General features: G+C 40.1%; 1 protein-coding gene across 1 annotated transcript in view; it reads right to left on the bottom strand.

The window, feature by feature from the left end:
- Window positions 1-209: 209 nt before the first annotated feature.
- LOC146312663 (ubiquitin-conjugating enzyme E2 E2-like) overlaps window positions 210-25182 on the bottom strand; it is a 101153-nt gene continuing 76180 nt past the window's right edge. The window contains exons 4-6 of the mRNA XM_084738723.1: window positions 21342-21474; window positions 9492-9639; window positions 210-965 (exon numbers count right to left, since the gene is read on the bottom strand). Coding sequence (XP_084594849.1) covers window positions 868-965; window positions 9492-9639; window positions 21342-21474 — 379 coding nt within the window. The 3' untranslated portion in view covers window positions 210-867. The remainder of the gene's footprint in view (window positions 966-9491; window positions 9640-21341; window positions 21475-25182) is intronic.

Consider the following 25182-nt stretch of genomic DNA (forward strand, 5'->3'; position numbering starts at 1 on the left):
TGTACTGTATGAATAATTAGCCCTAATTTAAGTTACCAGAAAATCGAATAAAATGTCACATTTACATCGAAGCTTTCATTATCTAATCACTCGACTCTGTGGTGAGCCCGTGAAGAGTCATTTCTAACAGGAAGTGGTCAGAGCGATGAGCCTGCATGTTCACACACTGTAATCACACAGTCATATTCAAGCAGGAGACTGAGACAGGGTTTGTCACATTACAGCCAGTGTTTAATTGAGTATTCAATGAGTATGTATTCTCACAAGGCATTAAATGTACAGCAAACTACCACTATCGTCATACATGGTGATGGGCTCACTCCATGCCTGAAATAATACCATGACTACATGTCCACTGCATGAACACAGATCCTGATGCCATGCACTAATATTGACCATGAACTGTCAAACCACTGAAAGAAAACGGCCTAACTGCACTCGCTCGGTATGATCATTTTTACATGAAACCATCACATGAAACGGGAAGAACACACGCGCACGCTTTTAGATCGAGAAGATGACGAGGGTGGCGACAATGTTATAAACAATGCAATAACAATAAGAACAACATCGACAAGAACAATAACAGTATTAAAGCTTTTCATGACCATATCAACATTCAGTGTATTGGAAAATACAATCCCAATAGACTCTTTGTATAAAAAAGAAGCTTTTCAAGTCAGCATGGAACAAATAACAGTTCGTTTCTCAGGGGGTGGGGGGGCAGGGTGGATGACAGGAGCGGGTGTGCTTCCATAGATTTCGGAGGAAGGGAAGTGTGTGTGTGTGTGTGTGTGTGTGTGTGTGTGTGTGTGTGTGTGTGTGTGTGTAGGGTAGGGTGAGGGGTCCTGGAGGAGTCGTGCTGCTCTATGTGGCGTAGCGTTTGGTCCACTGTTTGGCTATCCTGTCGTGCTCGGCTCTGTTGGTCAGGTACTGTGTGGCGATGCTTCCAACCAGAGGGTCGGCTGCAACACAAGAGGAATCAAACTCAGTGACACACAACACAACAAACGTATGTTTTAATATGAGTAATTCATCATTATTTACTGCAGTGTTAAACCTTTTGTTTAGACTGTCAGTCTTCTAATGGATAAACAACTAATCGTTTCAGCTCCAGTTGACAGTGAGCCACATTAGTAATTAAGATTCAGATATATTAAAGTCTATACATGCAGTGGCTACACTTGAGCTGATTTGAGTTTGAGTCAAGAAATATCAACTTCAGAATGCATTACACCACAAATGTTGGAGAAACCGAACTGTTCATGGCCTCAGGAGACTAAGTCAAACCAGAAAACATCATGGTAAATTCTCATTTCTATAGATTTTAACATTTTTTTAGACAAGAAGACATTTTGCCTGATGGCTGAAAACATCCATAGGACTTTTACTGTATCCAGCCAATAGTTTTAGAGTAGATCAGCAAATATTAGTCAATTAATTGATCAACACAAAATTACTTGCCATCCCTTTTGTTCATCAATTAATCGCTTCAGTCATTTTTTAAGCAAAAATGTAAAAAAAAAATGCTAGTTCCAGCTTCTTAAATGTGAGGATTTACCACTTTTCTTTGTCAAGCATGAGAGTAAGTGAAGAGTTTTTGGGTTTCGGAACGTTGGTGGGACAAAGGAAGACATTTGAAGATGATAAACTGATTTCATGTGAAAATAATCAGCTGATTCATTGATGAAAATACTGTTAGTCGCAACCCTGTTGTAGAGATGCTGAACCTTGTCACTCTAATGTAAACATCTCACACCTTCACTACCAAATTTCCTGAGGGGGAAATGTGATCTCAGCAGCAGCCTTCAAAAATCCACATCTGTGAGAGTGATATTTTATTTATTAGGACATACAGCATGTTTACACAAACAGCCATGCAGTGCTGTTTGACATCCAATTACCTGACGCTGTGTATCAAAGTCTAAAATGGTGTAGAAAGCTGCGGCCGGCCACTGCGGCTCATCAGCATGCATGGGAATTTTATTACAACCAGTGAAAACCACAGAAAAGCCATAAGTCAAACAAATGGAGGTCTATCGTTCCTGTGGTCTGAGGTGAGGCTTGTATCGCGTGACGTACAGCGCGGCCGACACTTTTATCGACAGCATGGTGAAATGTGCGTGCCGCTGTAAATCAGAGGTGATCGCAGCGGGTTCCAGCGGCCGCTGCGCTGTCCCGTCCGTTGATACGCCGCGCACGTCCGGTCGGTCAGCAGCCGCCGTTATGAATTCCCGTCGGCTCCTCCATTGATTGTGCTGATGCTCAACTTGTCGTGCCGCTGGTCAATTTCTCAGTGAGGTGACAGAGAGAGAAACAGATTCCCAGAGCCTCACATAGACTCTCTGCTTGGCTTCAGACCGTCTCCTGCGGGGCTCGGCCTGCTGACAGAGCAGTGTGATGAGCTTGGCTGAGCAAGCAGCACAAACACCCCTCCACACTAATCCCTGCTAGGGTTTCAATGATGGGGGTTTTTACAGGCTTATACCCATATTTCTGGATGAATGGAGCCTTACACATCACAACATTGTAGCCTGAAGCTGGAAGCATCTGACTCCTGAAGTGACAGCTTGAGCCGAAGACACAAGTCCTGTTGGAATTGTTTGTTGGTGAAAGCTTGTGAATGAATCATCATGTCAATGATGCATTATGTTTGTCTTTCCTTGTTTAACCCATTTGTGCTTTGAGGGTTAAAACTAAGATTGTCCTTTTTAGAATCAGGCTCTTGAAGGATGGTAATGTGGCTGATATGACTGAAAGTGTATATATTCGACTTCTGAAAATCACAGTTTAAACCATAATCAGCGGTTAGACAGAAAGACAAAATGGCATCTAAATGATAAATATTGATGAACACAACATCAGGAAGAAATTGGAATGCAGTTCAATTTAGTCTGACTTTGGTACATCCTTGGAAACTAGATGGGACAGGATTAGGGAGGTCACAAGAACCAGGACCAAGTCAATACCAAAATTTTGAAAATGCAGCAGTACTGTAGTCTGCTGTTAAATGCCAAAGGAAGAAGACAACGGGGCACTGGCACTGAACAAAAACAAATACACAAGTAAGACAGCAACATGTGCAGCTACAGCAGCAGCTCTGCTTCAACTCGTCGAACAGAAATAGTGATACGCGGGTCGGGTTGTGGGTTGACACAACCACCAAGCCAAGAAAATACCACGGGTTCCGATGGATGGATTGAGTGCCAAAGCAGTGGTCGGAGTAAATATTAATGACTCACAGAAACACTGTGTCTATTAGTCCACCTACTGTACGCTCTGTCAGCTCAGCTGATCAGTTCTCAAAGTGCAACAAAATAGTTAAAATCATTTTGCTATAATGTTTAAAGTTGGTGTGATTTACAGCCAGGTTGGGTGCAGATCGAAATTTCTACAAATCTTTTACTTAATTTCTGGTAACATTACATCTCTAGATGGGATGTCCGTAAAACACTTCATACAGCACCTAAATCTGTGAAGATCAAAATGATCAATTGTAATTTTGTACACAGAACATATTTAATCCCTGTTCAATTATGCAGGATGGGTGAATCTGACTCTGATCTTTGTTGGCACTGTAAACAAGGTAAAGTTACTTTTTACCACATGGCATGAAATTGTACCCAAGTAAAAACATTATAGGAAATGAAAGCCCCGGGAAAATTTTCAGCAATGAATGATAATGTTGAAGGAACCTGCTCTAAACACAACAAACAAATTTTAACAACTGGATGCAGGACAGCTAAAAAGCGATAGCAACACATCGGAAGGATGCAGATCAGCTGAAAGAGGGACTGTGGCTTCAAACATTCCTGGAGATGATCTCATATCCAACCTATCTTAAGTTTATAATGAGGTATCTGTGTTGGCATGCAGGGTTTTCCCTGCCTATTTAACTCAGCCACATTTGGCTGAGCCACATTTGTATTACTGGCTGCCACCTTTGTTGAAAATCCAACAAAAATGCAAAGGCTTTTTTTTACAGCAATGCCTTTGTGCTGACTTTCCCACGTTAGTGAAAATTATTATTAAAAAATACTAAATTGGTCTCATGTAGGACACCTGTTTTGACTGGTACTGTGTGCATTTGAACAATAACTGTGTCTGCCCCCTTGCGACCACAACCTTTTCAACACACCTTCAAGTGTGGTTATTTGGAGCAACTACAAAAACAAAGACAGCTGGATGACGCTTCATAAAAGTGACCCGTTTCAGAGTGGAGGCGCAACAGGAAATCCAGTGCTAAAAAATGGGGAAACTGAAAAAGTTTAACCTTATGATAATGTTCTCTGATACACAGGAGTAAAAACCTGGAAATGACCAAACACACTTGTTTGGATTCCTTGGTAAAGCTGGAGCACACTGGTTTTTTTCTACAACATGACTACATAAAAGAAATTCAAACAAGTTGATCATCATGATCAACAAGCTCCCGATTCTCTATGATATACAGTAACTTCAATAAGCTCCCAGGACTTGAACAAGAAAAGAAGATGCATGGAAGCACATCACTTAGAAAATGAATTACTTGCTCATTTGCCAGAATAAGAGGCAAACTGACAATTTAACTGCCTAGTCGAAGCAGAGTATCTAAATAAATGGTAAATGAAAATAGCCCCAGAGGCTCAGACTTAAGAAATGCGAGCCTGCCACTTTTAATCCATATGAATGAGATGTTAGACCATCATAATGCTACTGTAAAACTGTAGGCGGGTTGGCACCTCCTCAAAGAAATAGTTCCTCAAAAATTCAAAAAGTCTTTATCTGCTCGCCCTTGTCAGTTAAACACTGGTGTGTTAGCTGGCTCAGCTCATCATTCAATCCATAGGGGGTCTGGGTTCAGCCTTAGAGATTCAGTGTGGAGCCGAGACATCTGAAGCAAGCTTGGAGTGGAGCCGCAGCCCCTTCGTGCTGAAAGGAGCCAGCTGAGGTGGTTTGGGCATATGATTAGGATGCCTCCTGGATGTTTTCTGGGCCCCTCCAACTTGGAGAAGACCCCAGGGTAGACCCAGACCTTGCTGGAAAGATTACATATCATCTGGCCTGGGAACGTCTCAAGAGCCCCAAGGAGGAGCTGGAAAATGTTGCTGGGGAGAAAGACGTCTGGAATCGCCTGTTTAGCCTGTTGCCATCGTGATTCTGCCCCCGGATAGGCAGAGGTAAATGGATGGATGGATAAAGTTCAAGTGACGCAAATATTCTGCTTCATTGTGCTGATGCAACAAGTACATTTGTGTGGCTAAAACCAAGATATGTTTGAAACTTGAACATGCAACAAGTTGGAGCTTAAGGCCTTACTAGGCTTCAAACCGAGTGATTGTCGGATCATCTTAAAGCGTCGGAAAACTCGGAATCAAGGGAGAGGGGTTGCGTTTGACAGCCTTTGTACCTTCCTGAAACAGGCAATATCTCTCTTTGCACAACTACTTCATCACTTTTCACATGTATAACCAAGTGCAACACCATGAATGCCTGCGAGGAAAGACTGAGAGCGGGTTATTGTTATCTCCATTTGTACAATTCATTGTGTGAAGTTCTCAAAGACACGTAAAAGAGAGAAATCATCAAGAGAGGATGTGGAAGCTGTGGGATGCAGCCAAGAGGATGATGATGGGAGGCGTTCTACACGGACTGTGAACAGCTGTAAACACTCTCGCCTTCAGACATGGTTGGACAGCACATTGTAGGAATTAGTTTGTTTGAAGCATACTGAGGCCTTTATAAAGACTGTAGAAAAGCAGAAAGGCTTTTTCCAGATGGCTGCAGGATAACCAGAGTTTTTTCAGTTTTCAGGCCTAAATTGGGAAAATCCAGAGGATAATGAGACAAATATGAAAACTGTTGGACCAACAGTGCAACCATAAGAACAGATTATTGCAGCCCCATTTGGTTTGAGTTTTTTGTTGTTGTACAAAATGCACACAGGAGCTGCACCAGCTGAGGACATAAACTGTTTTTATCTCATAAATTCTGGTATCAATCCAGATAGTAAAGCCTTTCTTTAAGGTGGGGTGAGGCATGTGTTATTACAGGTTTGACAAACTGACACCCCTGAAGCTACTGAGGGGAAAAAAGCAGACACCTTTATTGTAAAAGACTGGCCGAATATCAGCACATATCAGCAAGATATATGATCCAGCCCAGACAGCAGCAGGAGCAGAAATCACTGAGGAGGAATCCCTCTGGCTTAGTTAAAAATTTAAGATTACTTTTTGGACGTTTCACAGAGGTTGAGACAGGCAAAGACAGGGAGAAAAAGGGATGACACTCGACAGAGGCCCTGGGCTGGATTTGAGCCCTAGATACGCTCTGACATGGCATGTGGTTTAGCCCCGGTGAGCCACCAGGACGCCCCAGGTAGAAATCTGCTTGTGGGACTTGATACAGGGTTCAATGTGGCATGACGGCAGGGCCAGAAGCCCTGGGAGGGTTGATTAACTGTCATTCCATCCTCTTCCCTGCCTTTAATGAGCCACATGTCAATGATCTCCGCCTGCATGGGAAAGAAAATCTTCAGATGGAAGGCGGTGGAGGGATATTTTTAGGGTATTTCAGATCCAGGGCCCACATTCGGCACTTGAGGCTGGGTTTTAAAAAACTTAAGCAAGTGGTGAGAAGTGTAGCGAGCGGACTGATTTTGATGAGGCAAGAGGCAGAAAGAGGGATAGAAAGTGCGTGGGTAACTGTGAGGAGGGGGTGACGATGTTTTTTTTTTTTTTTTTTTCGGCGAGGACGGAGTGTCGATCAAGTCTCTTTTGTATCATACTTTAAAGGAATCGGCTCATTTCATCTCGCCAACATCAGAAAATGTCGAAGAGGAGGAGGAGGGGGAGGAGAGGAAAAGCTATTCTCATTTTCGCCCACGGAGGGAGAATCTCCGCTGCTAGGTTTATCAAAGAGCAATCCCTGCAGAGAGGACACAAGCTATCATCAGAGGTCTTCACAATCATCACTATCGCTTCCCATCCTCACCCCCCTCACTCTTTCTTTTCTGTTGCCATCTCATTCCCCACTATTCACATCTGAAATCACCTGTCATTCTTCTGTCCTTTTAAGTCCCTTTTTTCCTGGCACATCTCTCCCACTTCTTTCACTCTGAGCCTCATTGCTGTGATATTGGACAGATTTTTACGACAACTGCTTTAACCACCTCTGCTTGCTCAATTCAATACTTCATACCAACAGACATTAAGCGTATTGTCAGCAGAGGACCAGTCGAACTGGGGAACGACACGTTTTACTGGTCCATAAAAGACAGACGGAATTCCCAGTTCCTCCCATTTCTTTGCTCTGCTGGTAAACTGGGCCATAATGGATCTAATTAGCTTTAAAATTGTTGCCGTCTTCTTCTTGAATGGTGTCAGCTGTTTACGGGATTGCGTTTAGCCAGCCAGTCCTGGTTAAATATTGATTAAACTGCAATGAAGGGAGCAGGAATACCCAGGCTCGCTGTTTACTGTAAGAAGATGGATGCAAATGGTATGACAATGCTACAAACATTTTTTTTCCTGCTTCTGACGCCCACAACCGCCACAAATTCAAACAGAGACAGTAATGGTTACTGGAGAGAAGAGCGTTATGTATTGTTGTTGCTGAAAAGGCTCCAGTGTGCTTCAGTGCTAACATCATCTGAAAGCCTCCTTCCAACATCGTTTGCAACACCACAAAAACACGAGAAGAAGCTGGCCGAAAGTGTGAACTCCCATTTGTACAATTCACTGTGTCACACCACAAAGACACACAAAAAGTCACTCCTGGAGACACTTTTGACTATCTGATGACACACTGTACAAACCGTTTGAGGCAGACTGAGTCCTTAACTCAGGTGATCTTGACCTGTGTGGTACGCCATAAATTCTAGACCCATGCATTAACCTAATTACCTAAATGGCGCTCTCATGTTTGAACACGCCCCTGTGTCACCTATCCGATGGCTATCTTAGGGTGTTTTCACACCAACAGCTTGTTTGCTCTGGTCAGTGGTTAATGACTTTGTAAACTTGAAACCTTTTTCCCTTCGTTCAGTTTGTCTTTTCACAGAGGCCCTCTCCAGTCGGTTCCAAATAGGAGTTTTGCTTGGGAAGAAAATAGGCGTGAAAAGTCGGGCTACCACCAAGGTTCCAAGGTTCTTGAACAGAGCAGGATCAAGAGCAAAGGGAAAAGGAAAAAAATATCCAAAGGAACCAAAATGCATCACTTCAAACCAAGTGAGACTGATTGGTTAGATGTGTCTGGGGCAAGAGCAAAAAAGTAAATACAACAAGAACGTCCTGCGTTCTGGACTAGTGCGTATTTAACATTGCAATGCTATTTAACATGGACAGTTATTTAACGATACAGTTGGCATTTGCTCATAACTGTGGTAATTATGTTGACAATATACCAAGCAAAACAAAACCAGAAGAATGCACTCTGTGGAGCACTCTGTACCTCATACTTTGCAACAAAAAAGCACTGCCTTCAGAGGACTGAGCAGGAAAAGGGAGCTAATATTGAGCATGTACAACGAGGTGTTAAGCCTAATCCTGTGGAGTACACCTGGTAATTGGGTCTGATCACATTCCCACTACAAACGCACCAGTCCAGACTTTGTTTGGGTCCACCTCCTCTCAGGGGTCTCAGTGCAGATTTTGAGGTTTGCACATGAGTGCAATTACTGTGTTCACACCTGCTGAATCACATCAAGGAAGAAAATGAACCAGGGCCCAATTTAACTGGACTAAAAAGTGCAGGTGTGAATACACCCTTACAATATCTGACCAAATAACATTTCTGTAAAACCTGCAGTGCTGACGCCACAGCTCAGCCAGAAACCTTAAATTTATTTTAGTACAAAAGATGGCCAAGACGTACTGATTGGGACACTTTATAGCCCTCATTTTTTGACATATCATAAGTAATGTCTGCCGATATTTTGACCCAGCTGATTTAGACATCACATTACATCTAACAGCCAAGATTATACCCATATAGATATAAAGCACTGCTTTTCAGCCTGCTGTGAAAACACATCAGCATCTTTAAATTTTCAACATTCTAGTAAACAGTTTACAAACTGCATGCAGGAGTGCATTAAATGAGTCACATCCTAATGTCCTGTCATTTTAAACTACGCTTTGGCACTGGGAGACTGTATGAAATAGGCAGCAAAATTCTGTGTTCATTATATCAAATGTATGAAAATATTTTAGGAGAACAGAACGGTTAGAACGGAGGCCCTTCTCTGAAATCACAGACGCCGGTACAATGTTACAGATGCTGTTTGAATAGCAGCAGTTCATCACAGAAACCTGCCTGTCTGTCCTCAGACGACGGCTGCTGTTGTGCTACAAAGTGACGACTCAAGCCTCAAAGTGACACACTTCTATGTACATTATCTACACAGAATGGACACGTCAGTCAACCTGTCACAGCTAGAACTGGATTGAGTTATGACAAGGAGTGTGTGTGTGTGTGTGTGTGTGTGTGTGTGTGTGTGCTGCAGCTCTCACCAGGGTTGCAGTCAGTGAGCAGGGAGCAGATGGACAGTAGGACCTTGGAGATGGTGAGGGCAGGACTCCAGTTGTCCTTCAGGATGTCCAGACAGATCACACCCTGACTGTTGATGTTACAGTGGTAGATCCTCGTACGGAACGTCACCTGGACACACACAGATGGACGATTACTTCAGTATTAAATTTCATAAATACAGCTGTGATCATTTTGGTTTCACCTTTTAAATCTTTTACATTTCTATAAGCGATGTGATACATTTTTCATGTAAAAACATTGATTACATATTGCAGGTTTAAATCTGATGGCAGATGAGGCCACTGAACTCTATGAACATCATGGACAGACTTACAAATATCACACGTTCTAGTTTTAGTAACATATACAGATATGCTCCCTTGTCAGTAGTTTGCAGTCTGATTATATTCTAATTTCAGTCGAACCAGTCAACAACACCAATTTTAAGTGTTTTTTTTTGTCTTTTGAGTACTTAATTTACTTTTACTCTTTATTCTAGTATGCTGCAATTATGTGATTTGTACTGACAGCAACATTTGGTTCAGCATAGAGATGGTCTGATGCCATTTTTTGCTCCTTGATAATGATTCTGATATAGAGTACTGATCCAATACTGTTAAGTTAAAAAATACTATATATTGTTATTGGCTGTATGTTACTAACCTGGGTGGATGTGATATGATTGCTACCTTTTTTGTATGGCTTAGCATACAGTGCACTGCTGGGAAGTAGCAGGGTCCTGTTTTAGAGCTGATAAATTACACGATATCAAATTGGTGCACAGAGTCCCATTACAAATGCAGCTAATGATAATTTCATTAATTAATAGTCATTTTTACCATTAAACCAATTAACTGTTTAGCCTGTCTGGATTAATGGTGAAAAATGTTGATCCAAGCCCATGGTGACCTAAAATGTCTTGTTTTGCGCGCAACCCAAAGATAATCAGTTCACTGTCACAGAGTTTCATAAAAAAAAAAAGATTTAAAATGATTCATTGATTATCAGAAAAGCTGTAGATTAATAGTTGATTAATAATCAGTTAATTGCTGCAGCTCTAGAAAATAGCATAAATTTTTCAGAGCCCAGCGTCTGTCAGTCTGACCAACACTTTAAAAAGATATTTAATGCTTCTATGAGGAATTGGTAGCATCTCCACCATAAAACCCATAAAATATAACCTGCATCTTTTTACCTGGCTAATGTACTACTCACTGTAACTTCACCTGGGAAAATGTAAACACAGGCTTGTTTCTTCTGATTCAAAGGAGAATTTGACCTGATAGCAGCCATTAAAAACATCTCTAAAGAAACAGCCAATCTTCTCACTGATGGTCTTGTTTCCTTATGTAGGTCATATAGAGGCGTCAGTGTTAAATTGAGACCGTTTTATAACCAGTTAAAAACTCCCTGTAGTAGCTTTAATTTGCAGTTATATAAAACAGAGTGTCCCCAGATTTGGACAGCAAACACTCCTTCATAAATGACTAAAACAATCAATTCATTATCAAAAATAGATTTTCTGCCCACTGACTAATAGATTCATGGTTTCAGAAAAGAACAGAAGCAACCTTACAAACCCACAGCCAAACAAATGTTGGACAGATTTTAACAATTGGCTGTTAAAAAAAAATCCTTCACATTCAGATTGATTTCCAAAGTTCAAACAGGGCTATAATAGATAGATCATCGAAGAGGCTGCAGACAGAGAAGCAGCTCCTGCTGTGTCTTCAGACTGTTTATACAGAGTGAAGGTGATACTGACAGTGGATCTGCCTCAGTCAACAGTGAAGTGAGGACAGAGCCTCCTGTCAGCAAAAGGAGCCTAGCATCATTAAGGAGTGACCTCTGACCTCTCTGCTTCTTTAAAACAGCGACTGCTGACCAGGACAGGCAGTCGAGGCATGCTCGCGCTCCGTCTCCCTTCTCTGCGTGCTCTGTGACTGCAGCCCGCCCTCGTTTATTTCCTCCCTCTTTTATCCTCTCATTAAGTCTCCATTCCTCCCTTCACATCTCCTTCTTATGAGAAATAAACAACCCTCGTCGTGCGCGAGCCCAGCCTTCCCTCCCTTCACATTCCACGCTGAGGTAAAGCCATGATCAAGACGCTCTCTGTAACATAAAAAGGTTGCAGTCGGGGGACGTGACATGAAAAGGCAGAGATGAGGTGATTGATGGTGATTGGTTGAGGGCAGGTCTCATGTTCAAGTCGCTCCTCTTCTGTTCTTGCACCTCCGCTGAGATGGGTTAGCGGTGGCATGCTAATGCTGGCAGCCCAGCAGCCATGAAAAAAGATCCTTGGCCGGCCTGTGTGGTCTCATTAACAGCCTGTAATCCCATCATGGCTGATGCTAATAGATTATGATGCTGCCTCCGCGTAACAAAAGCTACGGGCCTAATCCCACATCCCCTCTGTATTATGGATTCATCCCTGAGCCTCTAAACACAACCTCTACACCCGCGTTTTGTATCCCAACAGCTCTCGTTCTCATTCAACACATTTATTTTTGTGTTCCTAAAGCACAGAACACACCTCAACACGTGAATATGAAGATCTAAAAATTTATTCCTCTGGGGAGCAGTTACAGTACATTTAATGACTTGGTGGTGACGCTCAAAAGTCAAGGAATCAGAACAAGTTATCTTTCCGGAAATATGAACATCCACAAAATTTCATGGCCGTTACTTGTCATGACTTAATATTAATTTGGCTCAGTTTTAGATGAATTGACCGACATCTCCATCTTTAAAGCTGCGTTTAGGGTTGTTACGGTATCAATACCTGTATTGGAAAATACAGCCAAAAATGATGGTATCATATCTGCAAATACATGGTTATCAGGAGCAAATAATTGTAACACCTCTCGCTGCATTTTTGCAGTTTTTGGCCACTTGGGTGCAGAACCCCACAACAAGCTAAAAATATCATATTTGACATAAACAGTATGCAAGTTGTTATGACTATGTTAGCAAACTATTGTCTGTTTTAGGGTTTGTACAGCTTTTCAAGCATTTAATTCAAGCACTTTTAAGGTATCTAAATTGTCACTATAAATGTAATTGCTAAAAATAAAGTTTTCAGAATTCCTTTATACCCAGAGAAGTCGATCTATATTGTCACATTGTTTATTTTACCAGCTGTTCATATTAAAGATCATGTTTGTCACATCACATAAACACCCAGCCAAATTTGAATGATTAAAAAAATCGCTAAATGTGTAAAATTACGATGAGCAGTTTCCTCTGCTCCTCTGCTCACACCACTACGACCTGAGAACAACCTGAGACATGGATGCTCCGTCTAGCAGCTTTATTGGATGTCTGAGCCACGAGAGCCAGAGGACAGTGATAGGATGGTATGTTTTTTTTTCTTCTGTGTCAGATTGTTGGAAGTGAAGTGAGCTGAAGTGAACTGCTGGACTGATTTGGACTGAGAGAATTGCTGAGATGGTACTTTTGTAAATTGACCATTAGGGAAGGGGAGGTGATGTCGTTTGTACCTTTAATTTCAGATATTAAATGTTTTTTTCCACTTACATGAGTGACTGCGTAGATGAAACAGCAGTTTATGTTTCAAGGAGTATATCTGAATTCAAGCATATTCTTGACCTTGACTGTTAAAATTAAGCAAATACACATATGATAATAACATACACACACTTTTGACTATCCAATAAGTGTAACTGTACATTTTGTACGCTTTTCTACAGTTATGTTACAGACTCTCCACCTCCCTACACTCGTATTTTGAGTGTAATTCATTTGCCAAAAAAGAGACACAATAAAGAAAGTTAAAGATATGTTTGACTGATGCTATCATTTTTTTTCACATCTTCTGGAAATACTGCAACAATATTGTTATTAAGAATTATTTTGGTCATGATAGTTGTGTGGTGAAAACTGATATTGTGGCAGCCCTACTACAAACCCTGCTATTTACACATCCAACAGACACGGATCAACATGATTGTTCATAGCAAATTCAACTAAATATTAGAGCCTTCTTATAGTTTTGCAAGTCGCTAAAGTTCCCTATACATGTAAAAGGTCCACATTTGGCTCAGCAGTGATGGATCATGTTCCTCTATCATTAACTCAGCTCTCTTCATTTACTGTCCACATTTAATAGTCATTTTGGGTAAAAGGAATGAAAAGCAATTGAACTGATTTATAGTTTTATGAGAAGGCAGTCATCATGACATCTCTTAAATGAGAAAGAAGAGAAAGGTTTGGTTTAAAGGAGTGAATGTGCTGAATGGCTGATCATCCGTAAGTCTAAGCTTGACTTTATGGCGCTTCATGGCACGTTAAACAGCCTATTTCACAAGTTTGAAAATGAGAGTGATATCATGCTGAGGAAGATAAAGTGTGCTGCGGAATTTAGTTCAAAGCCATGAGGAAATTAGAGTTGATAGAGGGGGATAATGTTAGTCAGAGGACTCTAATCTCTCAGCCTGTCATTGGGTGGCTCTGCTGCGCAGGTCCTGGAAGGGACTGATGTTGGACCAAAACACGAATGCTGAAGCAATGCCCTTGCCACCCTCCACCTCTATCTAAGAGTATCAGTGTCAGCCTTAACTGGCATTATCATCCTAACATTAGCGAGTGAGCCAGCGCAGTGAGCAGCTGCAGCTGTCGGATTGGTGGCGGCGAGCCGGTGAGCTGCTGGATGGCGCAGCTCACAGCCAGGCTGGAAAAACAAAGCAGCAGGAGGCCAAGAGTTTAGATGAGCTCTGTTTCTCCCCTCAGCGTGGACTGCCAGGAGGGAGGCAGTTTTTAGCTGGTCAGGAGGGACTGAGGAGGACGATGTGTCTTTTGGGGAGTCGTGTTTCACACCAGACAACAGATAACATACCCAAGGCCGTAGCAAAACTGACAATCAATTTAATTTGTTGTAAAAATACGTAATGCGTTCAGCATGAGATGACAAATTATACCACAAATCAAATACACAGCAGCACAGAGGTTTTATTTAGTCAACTGTTGTTCTTCCAAACTGTGCGATTGCAGTTCTACAGAACAGTACTAGTACCAGGCATAAAGGTGATATAAGCATTTTGAGAATTAAGCTGAAATGTTGAGAATTAAGTCAGACACTTTGGACTTTAGTCTCCACATTTCGACTTTATTGTCAATATTTCACCTTGTTTCTTGACATTTTGAGCATATTCTCAACGCTACAATCAGATGCTATGGAATATGTTTTTCTTTATTCTCAAACTTTTAAGCTTATTCTGGACATTTTGACTTTATTGTAGACATTTTGACAATATCGTTGACATTTCAACTGTATTCTTAACACTTCAACTTTATTCTCAACAAATTTGACTTTGTTCCTGCGATTTCAACTTTATTCTTGACATTTTGAGCCTATTCTCAATAGGGGTGTCCCGATCCAATATTGATATCAGATATCAGTCCGATATCAGCCAAAAAATGAGTATCGGATTTTATCGGACTGCATCTACAATCTCCGATATAAGCGCTCTGATTAGCAGTCCATTTTCCGCTCCAGCACTTCTATCCATAGATGACTCTGATTGCTGACTATTGTTCTCTGTTTGAGTAACATCACTTGATCAAGTCTTTTCTAACATTCCACACTACAAAATAAGTCATAAAAGTATGTATGATTCGTGCTGATATCGTATCGGATCGATATCGGCCAATACTCAAGGCTGCAATATCGGTATTGTTTCGGAAGTGAAAAAGTTGTATCAGGACATCCCTAATTCTCAACACTAAAGTCAAACAATATGGACTTTATTCTCAACATTTTTTCTTTATTCTCAAAATTTTAAGTTTATTCCGAGCACTCTGACTTTATTCTCGATATTCAACTATATTTCCCACATTTCCATCTTTATTCCTGATAGTTTGACTTCAACTTTATCCCTGAGACTTCACTTTTACTTTTGACATTTCGAGCATATTCTTAATGCTAAAATCAGACACAGTGGATTTTATTCTCAACAATTTTTTTAGTCACAAAATTTTAAGTTTATTTTCTATTTTTCTATTTTGACTTTCGACATTTCAGACTTGACTGTTGACACTTCAACTTTATTCTCAACCAATCTGACTTTATTCCCAAGACTTCAACTTTATTCTTGACATTTTGAGCATATTCTCAACACTTAAATGAAATTCATGACATTTCGACTTTTTTGTTGACATTTTGATTTTATTCGTAAGATCTCAAACTTTATTCTTAACATTTGGACTTTATTCTGAATATTTGGACTTTATTCTTGGCACCTTAACTTTATTTTCAACATTTCAATTTAATTCTTGAAATGCAAAATAAACAAAATGCTGCCCTAATTCTCTACTGTATAGTTTCAGTTTGTACTGATCCTCCAGTGTGTATTCTGTTACTCAGGACTGGGTATCAAAAAACCCTTTGACACTGGTGCCAATAGAATACTTGAATTCCAGTACTGATAACTTCTTTTATACCTTACATTGAGGAATTTAATTGTTTTTTTCTGCTATCTCTTTCTTTCTATTTAACAAAATAAAGCCAACTTCTTAAATGTGTCAGTGTTCTCATAAACACATTTTCCTCCCTTTAGTGTCTGAATGTGTGAGAAGATGAGCGAGAAATGACTCACATCCAACCTTATCATTTGCTTAAATTATTACTGTGGATGCAGCATAATAGGCTGCACGGGAGACATATGCCAAGTAGTTATTGAGAAATCATCATGAAGTCATTCACACAGCGAAGTCTACAGCATGATAACTGTCTTTTTTCAAACAAAGCTGGGAAATATGTCGGGAGTTTTTGAGGTTTTATACAGAGCCCATGCTTACATTTTCTATGACAAAATGGTTTTGACTGATGTAAGGCTGGGTCATACTTCAATTACTGTTTTGATACTGACCAAAATGTGTCCCATAGCACCAAATAATACTGAAAGTTGTCTGGTCAGATCAGCAATCTAGTTAATTTATTATCTGATCAGGCTGTTCCTGATTCAAACAAAAACTTTGCTGTATTTTATGTCAGGGAAATACTCAGATGGCTGCTTTTATTTAGAGGTTTCTTTTGTTAAATTAAGTTTAGAAAACATTTATTTTCATAAAAGCAAGGTATTGTTTGACAGAGGTTTCACCAGAATCTCACGTGACTGTATCACAGCACAGACCTCCAGAAAATCTAGCAAATGGACATTGAGTTGAGATTGTTTTGTCAAATTCTTGTTTCCAAGGTTAAGAATGAACTTTCACTCTAAATGAAAAGTGTCAACACCCTATATTTCCCAGAATAAGCACAACTTATTCATGCATGCAGAATGAAGTTTTGGATGCTAAAAGCAGCTGTATAAGAAATGAACACAACTTAAATAGTCTAGAAATTATGATTTACATGAGGAAATAGAATTATGAGTAAGGTGACCACACAAAAGGTCGATCAGCCCTAACAGGATTTAGAGATTTGGTGTCCAGACCTATCCAACACGGTGCCCCGTGAAGAAAACAAAAATGAGCAGCCATGAGACAATTTTCAGCAGTTTATGTGATATGCAGTCCTCATTAGAGCTGCTGAAAATATGGCACGACTGATCCTAAAAAGAAGGTAATCCCAGAAAACATGGTTGCTGTCTCTGTGGTGCCAGTTTCAATTTACTTTCAGTGGCATCGCTTTTCTGTATTTGCAGTTTAAATCACCTCTTGGAGCTGAACCAAAAACAACACACAAGATTACCCTGGAATTGGCAGCGGATATTCACACTCCCTGCACAGTGATTCCAAAAGATTCTTGTGTCACTATGACCTTTTCTTGAACACCACAGTTACATGAAAACTTCCCTTTCATAACAACTTTGGTTAAAGTAATCTTCTTCAATATCTTCTACACACATTACACATGTTAGAAAATAGTTGCTAACAATGTGTGAAAAGGCTGACAACTGAATTGTGTTGTTAGACATGAAACTCTTGCTCATGATTGCTGTACAAGATCTTTAAAAGATCATGGCTTGATTTTTATTGAATCTGCTGTGAATATTCAAGGTCCCAAAAGGATGAATCCTAACTTTTGGCAGGCTTTCTGTACTATTGCTGCAGGTCTCCTCAATAACTCTCTTTCACTTCTCAACCATAATCCAAAGCAAGTTACACACTCCATATCCTAAAATATTTTCTTATTTACTTTCTTCTATTTATTTTTACAACATGCGTCTCTAGATAGCTGATAGAGGTTAGCCAGTGAGTATTTCTAGACTTGAAACCAAAACCCAGGGCAAAATCAGAGGCACGACTCAAACCGAGGGAGGTGGCAACCGCTGTCAGCCTGTCTACTGTGTAAATACTGACACACACTTGCATCAGCAGAACACACACATATCCCCACAAACCCACAGCCTCGCTGGAAGGAAGCCAAGTGGTAGCTGCGTGCATATCAGAAGGGGAGACAATAACAAGAAGCAGTTAAAGGAGAGCAGGTGATAGTGCCAAAAAAACAGACAAGACGGGTAATTTTTCACCCTCCATTAAAAGTCAAAGTATAGAATTTAAAAGTTTATGTAAACATTTTAACAGCACAACTGGCTTTAGGGTCTGTGATATTCTGTATTTTTCTTATGTCAACAAATCTGATGTGCAGCCCAAAACCAGCAATGAATGCATCCTACTGACAAGCACTGTGTGTGTATCAAAGGCTGATATATCTTCTTCCTCTGTGCAACAGAGCTCTATTATTGTCCAAAAACTATTAAAAACACATCAGTGAGTCACACTGTTGCACTGGGTGAATGTTCCTTCATTACCATGAACACACACACACACTGTAGTTTATTTTGACTCAATCCCACATACACCACCCTGTTGCCAGAAATACCCACTAGAGCACCAAATGTGGATTAATCCTCCGCTGAAAATAGTCCAGAGCAAATGCACTATTTCCTCCTGTTTGAGTAGTGCTTTTTTTTTTTTTTTTTTTTAAATCACAGTGAGCAGCTGATTACCAATCATCCCCAAAGACTGGGTCATGACCCACAAGTGGGTCACAGGAGATTTTATTTGGGTCACCAAATGACTAAAAGACTATGGAAGAAATTCTGCTAATTTAAGATTTATACATATTGTAGGGCTGCAACTAAGGATTATTTTCAGAGTGGATCAATTGGTGGATTACTTTCTCATTTAATCAATAAATCAGTTTTCCCCGTAAACCTAAAGTGACGTCCTCAAATGTCTGTTTTGTCCAGAACTCAAAGATATTTACTTTACTGTCGGACAGGAGTAAAGAAAACAGAATATTCACATTTAAGAAGCTGAAATCAGAGAATTTTGACTTTTTTCTTACAAAATTACTCAAGCTGATTAATCAACTATCAAAATAGTTGGTGATTTTACTTTAATAATCAATTAATAATTGATTAATTGTTGCAGCTCTATATGTAGTACACCTTTCATAAAGCATTTAAAATGTGTAGATGCTTTTACTGATAAGAGGGAAAAAACAAAGTCTGTTAATTCTGCCTGAATGCATTTATTTTGTCTCATTTATTACGTAGGCTAAAACATTGGGTCTCAACCTGGGGTCCAGGCCCCCCTAAGGGGGACAGCAAAAATCACAGGGGGTCCCTAAGGTTTTGTCTGCTCTGAGGTCGTCAGAATGAGATTTTCAGATGTTAACTACAATAACAGTTTGTACAAAAGTACACAAAACTCTGTGATAATGAATCATTATTCTTTTGTTCTTGGTGAGTGTGTGTTAGTCTACTCTTCTGGGTTATTAAAAGAATAATATTACACTTATACTAGAAAAGAGACATTTACTGAAGGTAAAGGGAAACAATTATTAGTGATAATATTTAACAGGACAGTTTTGGAATTAATCACGTATTCTTTTATAGTATAAAGTATTTAACAAGTGTATATGACATCAATAACATGCTGCAAGATAACATAAGGTGATGTAGAAATGACTGTAAAAATGGTGATAGTAAAAAAAAAAGTCAGGAATGTTCATTTATGCAGAAATAAACTCTTGTCAAGATTTCTTAAAAGGTCGATTGTAAATTGGGTTGTCTTGGTTTGTCATTTAAAAAAGTGGGTCGCCAGAATAAAAGTTTGGGAAACACTGGTCTGGACCAAACCAGGTAGGCGTGAAAATGCCTTTAGTCGCATTATGGTCAACTGAGCCAAAAGCTTTTTAGCCACATTTTCATCATGAATGTTTAATGTCCTCTAAGCCATCTTTGATATGTATAATTAATATGACTACAGGTGTTGTTCTTTATCAGCAGGTTAGTGAAAAGGCCTTGTGTTTGTATCAGCCTCTATAGAAAAGATTCTGTGCAGTAAAAACTGTTGTCATTCTCTAAGTCTGGTTGTTAGAACTGTTTGTGCTCAGTGTTCACCGCAGTAACATCCTTTTAAAGCTGGATTTACTGTCTTGTTCACTAAAATATTGTTCTCCATCTGGGTTTGGAGACAAGCAGCTAAAACATTTATTACACTGAAGTGATGTTCCTTAGCAAACACTTATAGAGGAAGATTCAGACAGGGATTTTGTGGGACTGTGGATGAATTTAATCATAAATCAGTTCATCAGCTACAAAACAATCTACGGGGAGCGCTGCTTGGGTGTGAAAAAAAAGTGTCCCTGTGGTGCTCTTCAATCTGGGGATCCAAACTTTGAATTTCTTCAACAGTTCATAAATCAGTTACTTTTGTTCTTTCTGAGACCTGGCAGAAATGTTACCAAAATGCTGCAACATGTCAAGCAGCTAGATCAACTTCTAAAGATTTGGCCGTGGAGGATTAAGTCACAGATTTACTAATCTGGGACATTTGTGTATAATGTGTGCCTCTATAAATCCATGCAGTTCGTTAAATAAGACCGTGTTAAAACACTAATTAGTTCATTTGTCCATTTGCCCTTCTTGACAAAAAATGTAGCACAATTTAATTCTTTTCTTTCTCTCAAATCTTTTAATTTTGCTCTACTCTTTTACTTGTTTGTTATGGAGAAAAGGTCAAGTAACACTTTTCATCATAGTTTTTGTTCATGACATTAACAGCTCCTGTAGAAACCATTGGGTCTAAGTGTTTGAGAGAGTGTGGGGACATCAGGAAGTATTGAAAGACGGGCTAACACACTAACATGAGTTACTGACAATAAGAAAAATATACCATCCATTCTTGAGAATTGGGACAAATTATGTCCTGCCAAATAAAAAGTGGAACTTTATTGATACCAACACTAATCAGTGAAATTTTATTCTTTAAGAATTTATATATATATATATATATATATATATATATGTAATATATATGTAATTCATCAGTCCCAGATTTCTGTCAACTCTGCTATCAGGTGTCTCAACCATAACATGTCAATTTTGGTTTAAAAATGTGTATTTTAGTAAACAATGTAATCACTAAGAGGGATGTTTAATAGCCAAGAGTCTGATCTTTTAAAATATATTTTCAGTATAACTGAACAGAAAAAAAATTAAAAAAAACCCCTAAAAAATACAGTTTTGTCCCAATTCTCAAGAATGAGTGATAGAATAATGCCTGCCACCTTTAACACTATACTGTATTTTCAAACTGAAATATACAAAAAAATTTAGGCTCATCATTTGTATTCAGACCAGCTTCAGTTCTCCGTGCTGCTGTCACTCGTTATTCTGTCAACATGCTGTAGGTGAACAGGCCTTAAACAAGTCATTGTTGCTGGACAGCAGCGTGAAAAGCTGACAGCCTGCTAGGACAATGGTGACATTGTTCAAAGCTCTGGGTGAAGGAGCAGAGGGTCGGGGGGGGGGGGGGGTGGTCTGTGCTGCGCTGCGTAGCTGCAGGGCACCACTCACCTTGGGTGGTTTGAAGGGGTAGTCTGGTGTGAAGGCGATGTCCAGGAAAAACACTCCTCCCTCGTACACGGAGCCTGGAGGGCCCAGGATGGTCGACCTCCACTCATAGATGTTGTCTCCTTTAGGACCGGCGCTGCATTTGTGGAAATAACGAGCAGAAGGGAGAAAAAAAAGGGGAGAAATTTAATCTACCGGCAGGCGTTTAGGGAGGAAAAGACACTCTAATCGTGTAACTCAATTCTCTCTGCAGCAGCAAGGGAGTGAATAAATAAAGTGAGTGATTATCAGCTGTTAAATCAGCTGCACAAAGCTGCCATTTGGAGTTCTTATCCATTAGAAGATTATGCTACATTACTACAGTGTATATAACAAAGAGGGTATCTGTAAGCCAGGAAAAATGATGAGCATGATGTCATGTGTGTGACTGATCTGTCTGGGATCTGAAGGCAAGCATGAAACATACACAAAACAACCTTCACACACACACACACACACACACACACACACACACACACACACACACACACACACACACACACACACACAAACAGGAAGGTGTTGAGCAGCAGCAGCAGCTCTGTTTCCTCAGTGTTCATCAGCGCTTCACCGTTGGGCAGCTGGCTGCTGCCGAGCTCCATTGTTACCTTGATTCATGCCACACACACACACACACACACACACACACACACACACACACACACACACACACGTACGTACGTACACAGTCACACACAAAAACACACACGCACACAGCTGTAAGAAGAGAGGCACTAATCCAATTCCATTTTCTATTGGAATTAGGCCAGATGCCCCTGTCGGTTTCTTGTATTACTTTTACTTTCATCATTTACACACAGAGAGAAAGCCAGAGAGAGACAGAGAGAGAGAGGAGGAGAGAGAGCGTGCGAGTGAGAGTGTGTGTGAGGCACATAAATGTAAGATGAGAGTGTGAGTGGAGTTGTTCATGTGAAACAGCAGCCTGTTGTAAAGCACCGGGCCTCTGCAGACCTATTTCTTGTCAGCGTGTGTTTGGACACAGAGAGGAATTATGGGAGCGGGCTGGGGAAAGGATGCCGACATGTTCTCCTGGTTGGATAAAAATAGTCCGGAGAGCGATAGCGTGCTGGGGCCAACGGGGGACAAGAGGTCCAATAAATCGCTCCTCTCAGCACCAAGAGATGGCCTGATGTGACACGGTGGAGAAATCTGTTTGTGTGTCAGACAGTTTTTTTTTAAATGCTAATAGTTGCAGAGCAGCACTGTCAGATTTGGTTAAAGTGCAATATTGATCTTCCTTTATGACAGTTGTATAACAACTTAACTCACTCAGGCACTCAACCTGAATACTGCAAACATGCAAGCTTTCAGTAAATAAGCCAAACTTCAACCCACAGGAAAAACTTGAAACGCCTTCAAAAACTTTCAGTCTCGTTTCCGCCAATTATCACACTACTGAGACTGGTGAGACAGACAGTATAGACCATAATATACTAACTGACAGGCTGAAACAGCTATCAGTGGTTCTGGTCTCAAATGATTTGTCTTGTACCACTTTCGTTTTCTGTCACAATGTAAACTATTCCCAGTGTCTACTGGTGTGCCTCAAACCTCCGTACTTGGTCTTATACTGTTTTCTACTCATGAGTTACCAAAGGCTGTACCAAATCATTCAAAGCTTCATTCACAATGCTGTCATTAGAATTTTAAATAAATGTTTTTATTCTTAACAGCTTTTTTTTTTTTTTTTTTTGCATATCTATTTATTCTGTTTAAACCAAACACGTCTCCCCTTTCCCTCATTTAATCTGATGAATCATTTCAAATTGAGGATTTTGTTCAAGGATTTTTTTAAGGGTAATGACATCATGAAATATGATGACAGGCATTCAAAGCTTAGATCATAAACCTCAACAGAAGCTTTGAATGTAAAAAAAAAATCATTTTATGCAGATGATACCCTGCTTTACTTTTCTTTCAATTTTAACAGTTTGCATTTGAGACAGAGCTATTCGACTGTCATTCTGATATGAAATGTGGATGAACCACAGCCTCGTTTAACTGAGTGTCAACAAAAAGTGTTTCCACTCCTATTGTAGAAATATTTAAAGAATAATCTAAGTGTCGAAAACTTGAAATTGCCAAATTAAAAGTTGTAAATAAGTTTTAATGACCCGCTTTAGAGTCCTGCTATCCTGGGCCCTGCATGTCCTGTGCAATTGTGGTGTTTCCAGTCGGGATGCTTTCGATTGGTCCTCTGTAGAAGTAAACAAGAACATGGCACATGGAATTACGCCTTCTTAAGTTTCCTTCAGAAACAGCCGTTTCTGAGCCTTCTTTACCAGGGTGGTAATGTGTGATGGCAGATTCTCTATGATGCCGATTCCCAGGAACCTACTGCACTTTTCACCTGCTCACCTCTATGCTAACAAGTGCTAATATGTTAAACTTAAATCTAGAGTTTAGCCTTTTCTTGTCTATTGTAACACAGGCTTTGTGTGTTCTATTTATTCTATTACTGTTTGATTACGGTTTTATCCAAACCTATCAGCATTCCAATTTTGTTTGTAAGCATTTTATGAATCTCTGTTTTGTAGCACACTTATGAAATGTTTCATTGGAGAGTTTAAGTGTTTTATAATGGTCTAATTGCTCTTTTAAAAACAAGAACAAAAGAGCGAAAAAAGACCCCAGCTTTCATTCAATGATTATTGCTTTTTTAATTTCCTCTATTATGCTTAACGTACCCTATGTGACAACCCATAAAGTTAAGATTGCTCCTTGAGCCTGGTTTATCTGAATGAATATCAGCACATAAGTGCAACAGTTGGTAAACTCAATCCGCAAACTACCACTGCGGGGCTTGAAAACCCCGTTATTACTCAAATCCTATTGCAAGGTAGATGTTTAAATTCGCCTTCTAGGCCTCTTAAGGTTGGCCAACCACTGATTTTTCTCCCCACTAAGTTCCCACAGTCCAGTCTGCAGCATCTGGAAATGTTTAGACGTCTGCCAGCACCGCCTCTTTTTTCTCTTCCTGCAGCCTGGTACAACCCGCTCTGACAGGAGGACAGATTTGAGATCCAGTAGATAAAGATCTGTATTTTTACCACCTGCCTGGGCCTGTTAATATGATGGCGGGGAGACAGACCTTCAGGATTCGCCTCTGTAAATCTGCAACTTGACTGTCTTTATTATCAGTAGCTCGGGAGGTATCTTTTAGGATCTTGGATCTGCTTCAAATTGACTAAAAGTCATACCAGAGGAGAAAGAGCGCTGTAACGATGGCTCAATGACGATGATGGAACCAGCTATTTCCCACGGTGTCAATTTCCACACTGTAAGCCATTAATAATGAGCCCGGAGCACTATGAGCACCCCGCCAGAGGAGCACCATAATTAAGGCGAGGCAGTTTCTGTATCTTTTAGCTCCCTTGCAACAGTGAATTCTTAATACAGCCTGGGACTGACCACTGGAAAATAAAATGTCCACATCAACAGCAAAAGGTAAATTGTCCCTTGCACTTATTTATTTGTTTTAATACCATTGAGGGCGGTTGTTTTGCAGAAAAATGTAAATGTGTGAATATTTCCTAAATAACCAGAAGCAAGCTGTTGTCCACCCCATCACACACTGACAGCAGATGCATCATTGGCTGAACTGAAAGCAGTTTGCTATGCTATGCACGCTAAATGCTAGTTAATTCCCTGAAAACTTGACACAACTGACATGCTTGTTTTCCATCTGTTAAATGTCAGGCTTTAATAAATCAATAAAATTAGATGTAAAATGTTTGTGTTTGATGCATTTAGGTTGATAAAGTAGCAGATGGCTGATATATAG

Source organism: Lutjanus erythropterus, chromosome 16 (genome assembly GCF_056507025.1).
Source record: "Lutjanus erythropterus isolate fLutEry1 chromosome 16, fLutEry1.hap2, whole genome shotgun sequence".
Taxonomy (NCBI): Eukaryota; Metazoa; Chordata; class Actinopteri; order Lutjaniformes; family Lutjanidae; genus Lutjanus; species Lutjanus erythropterus.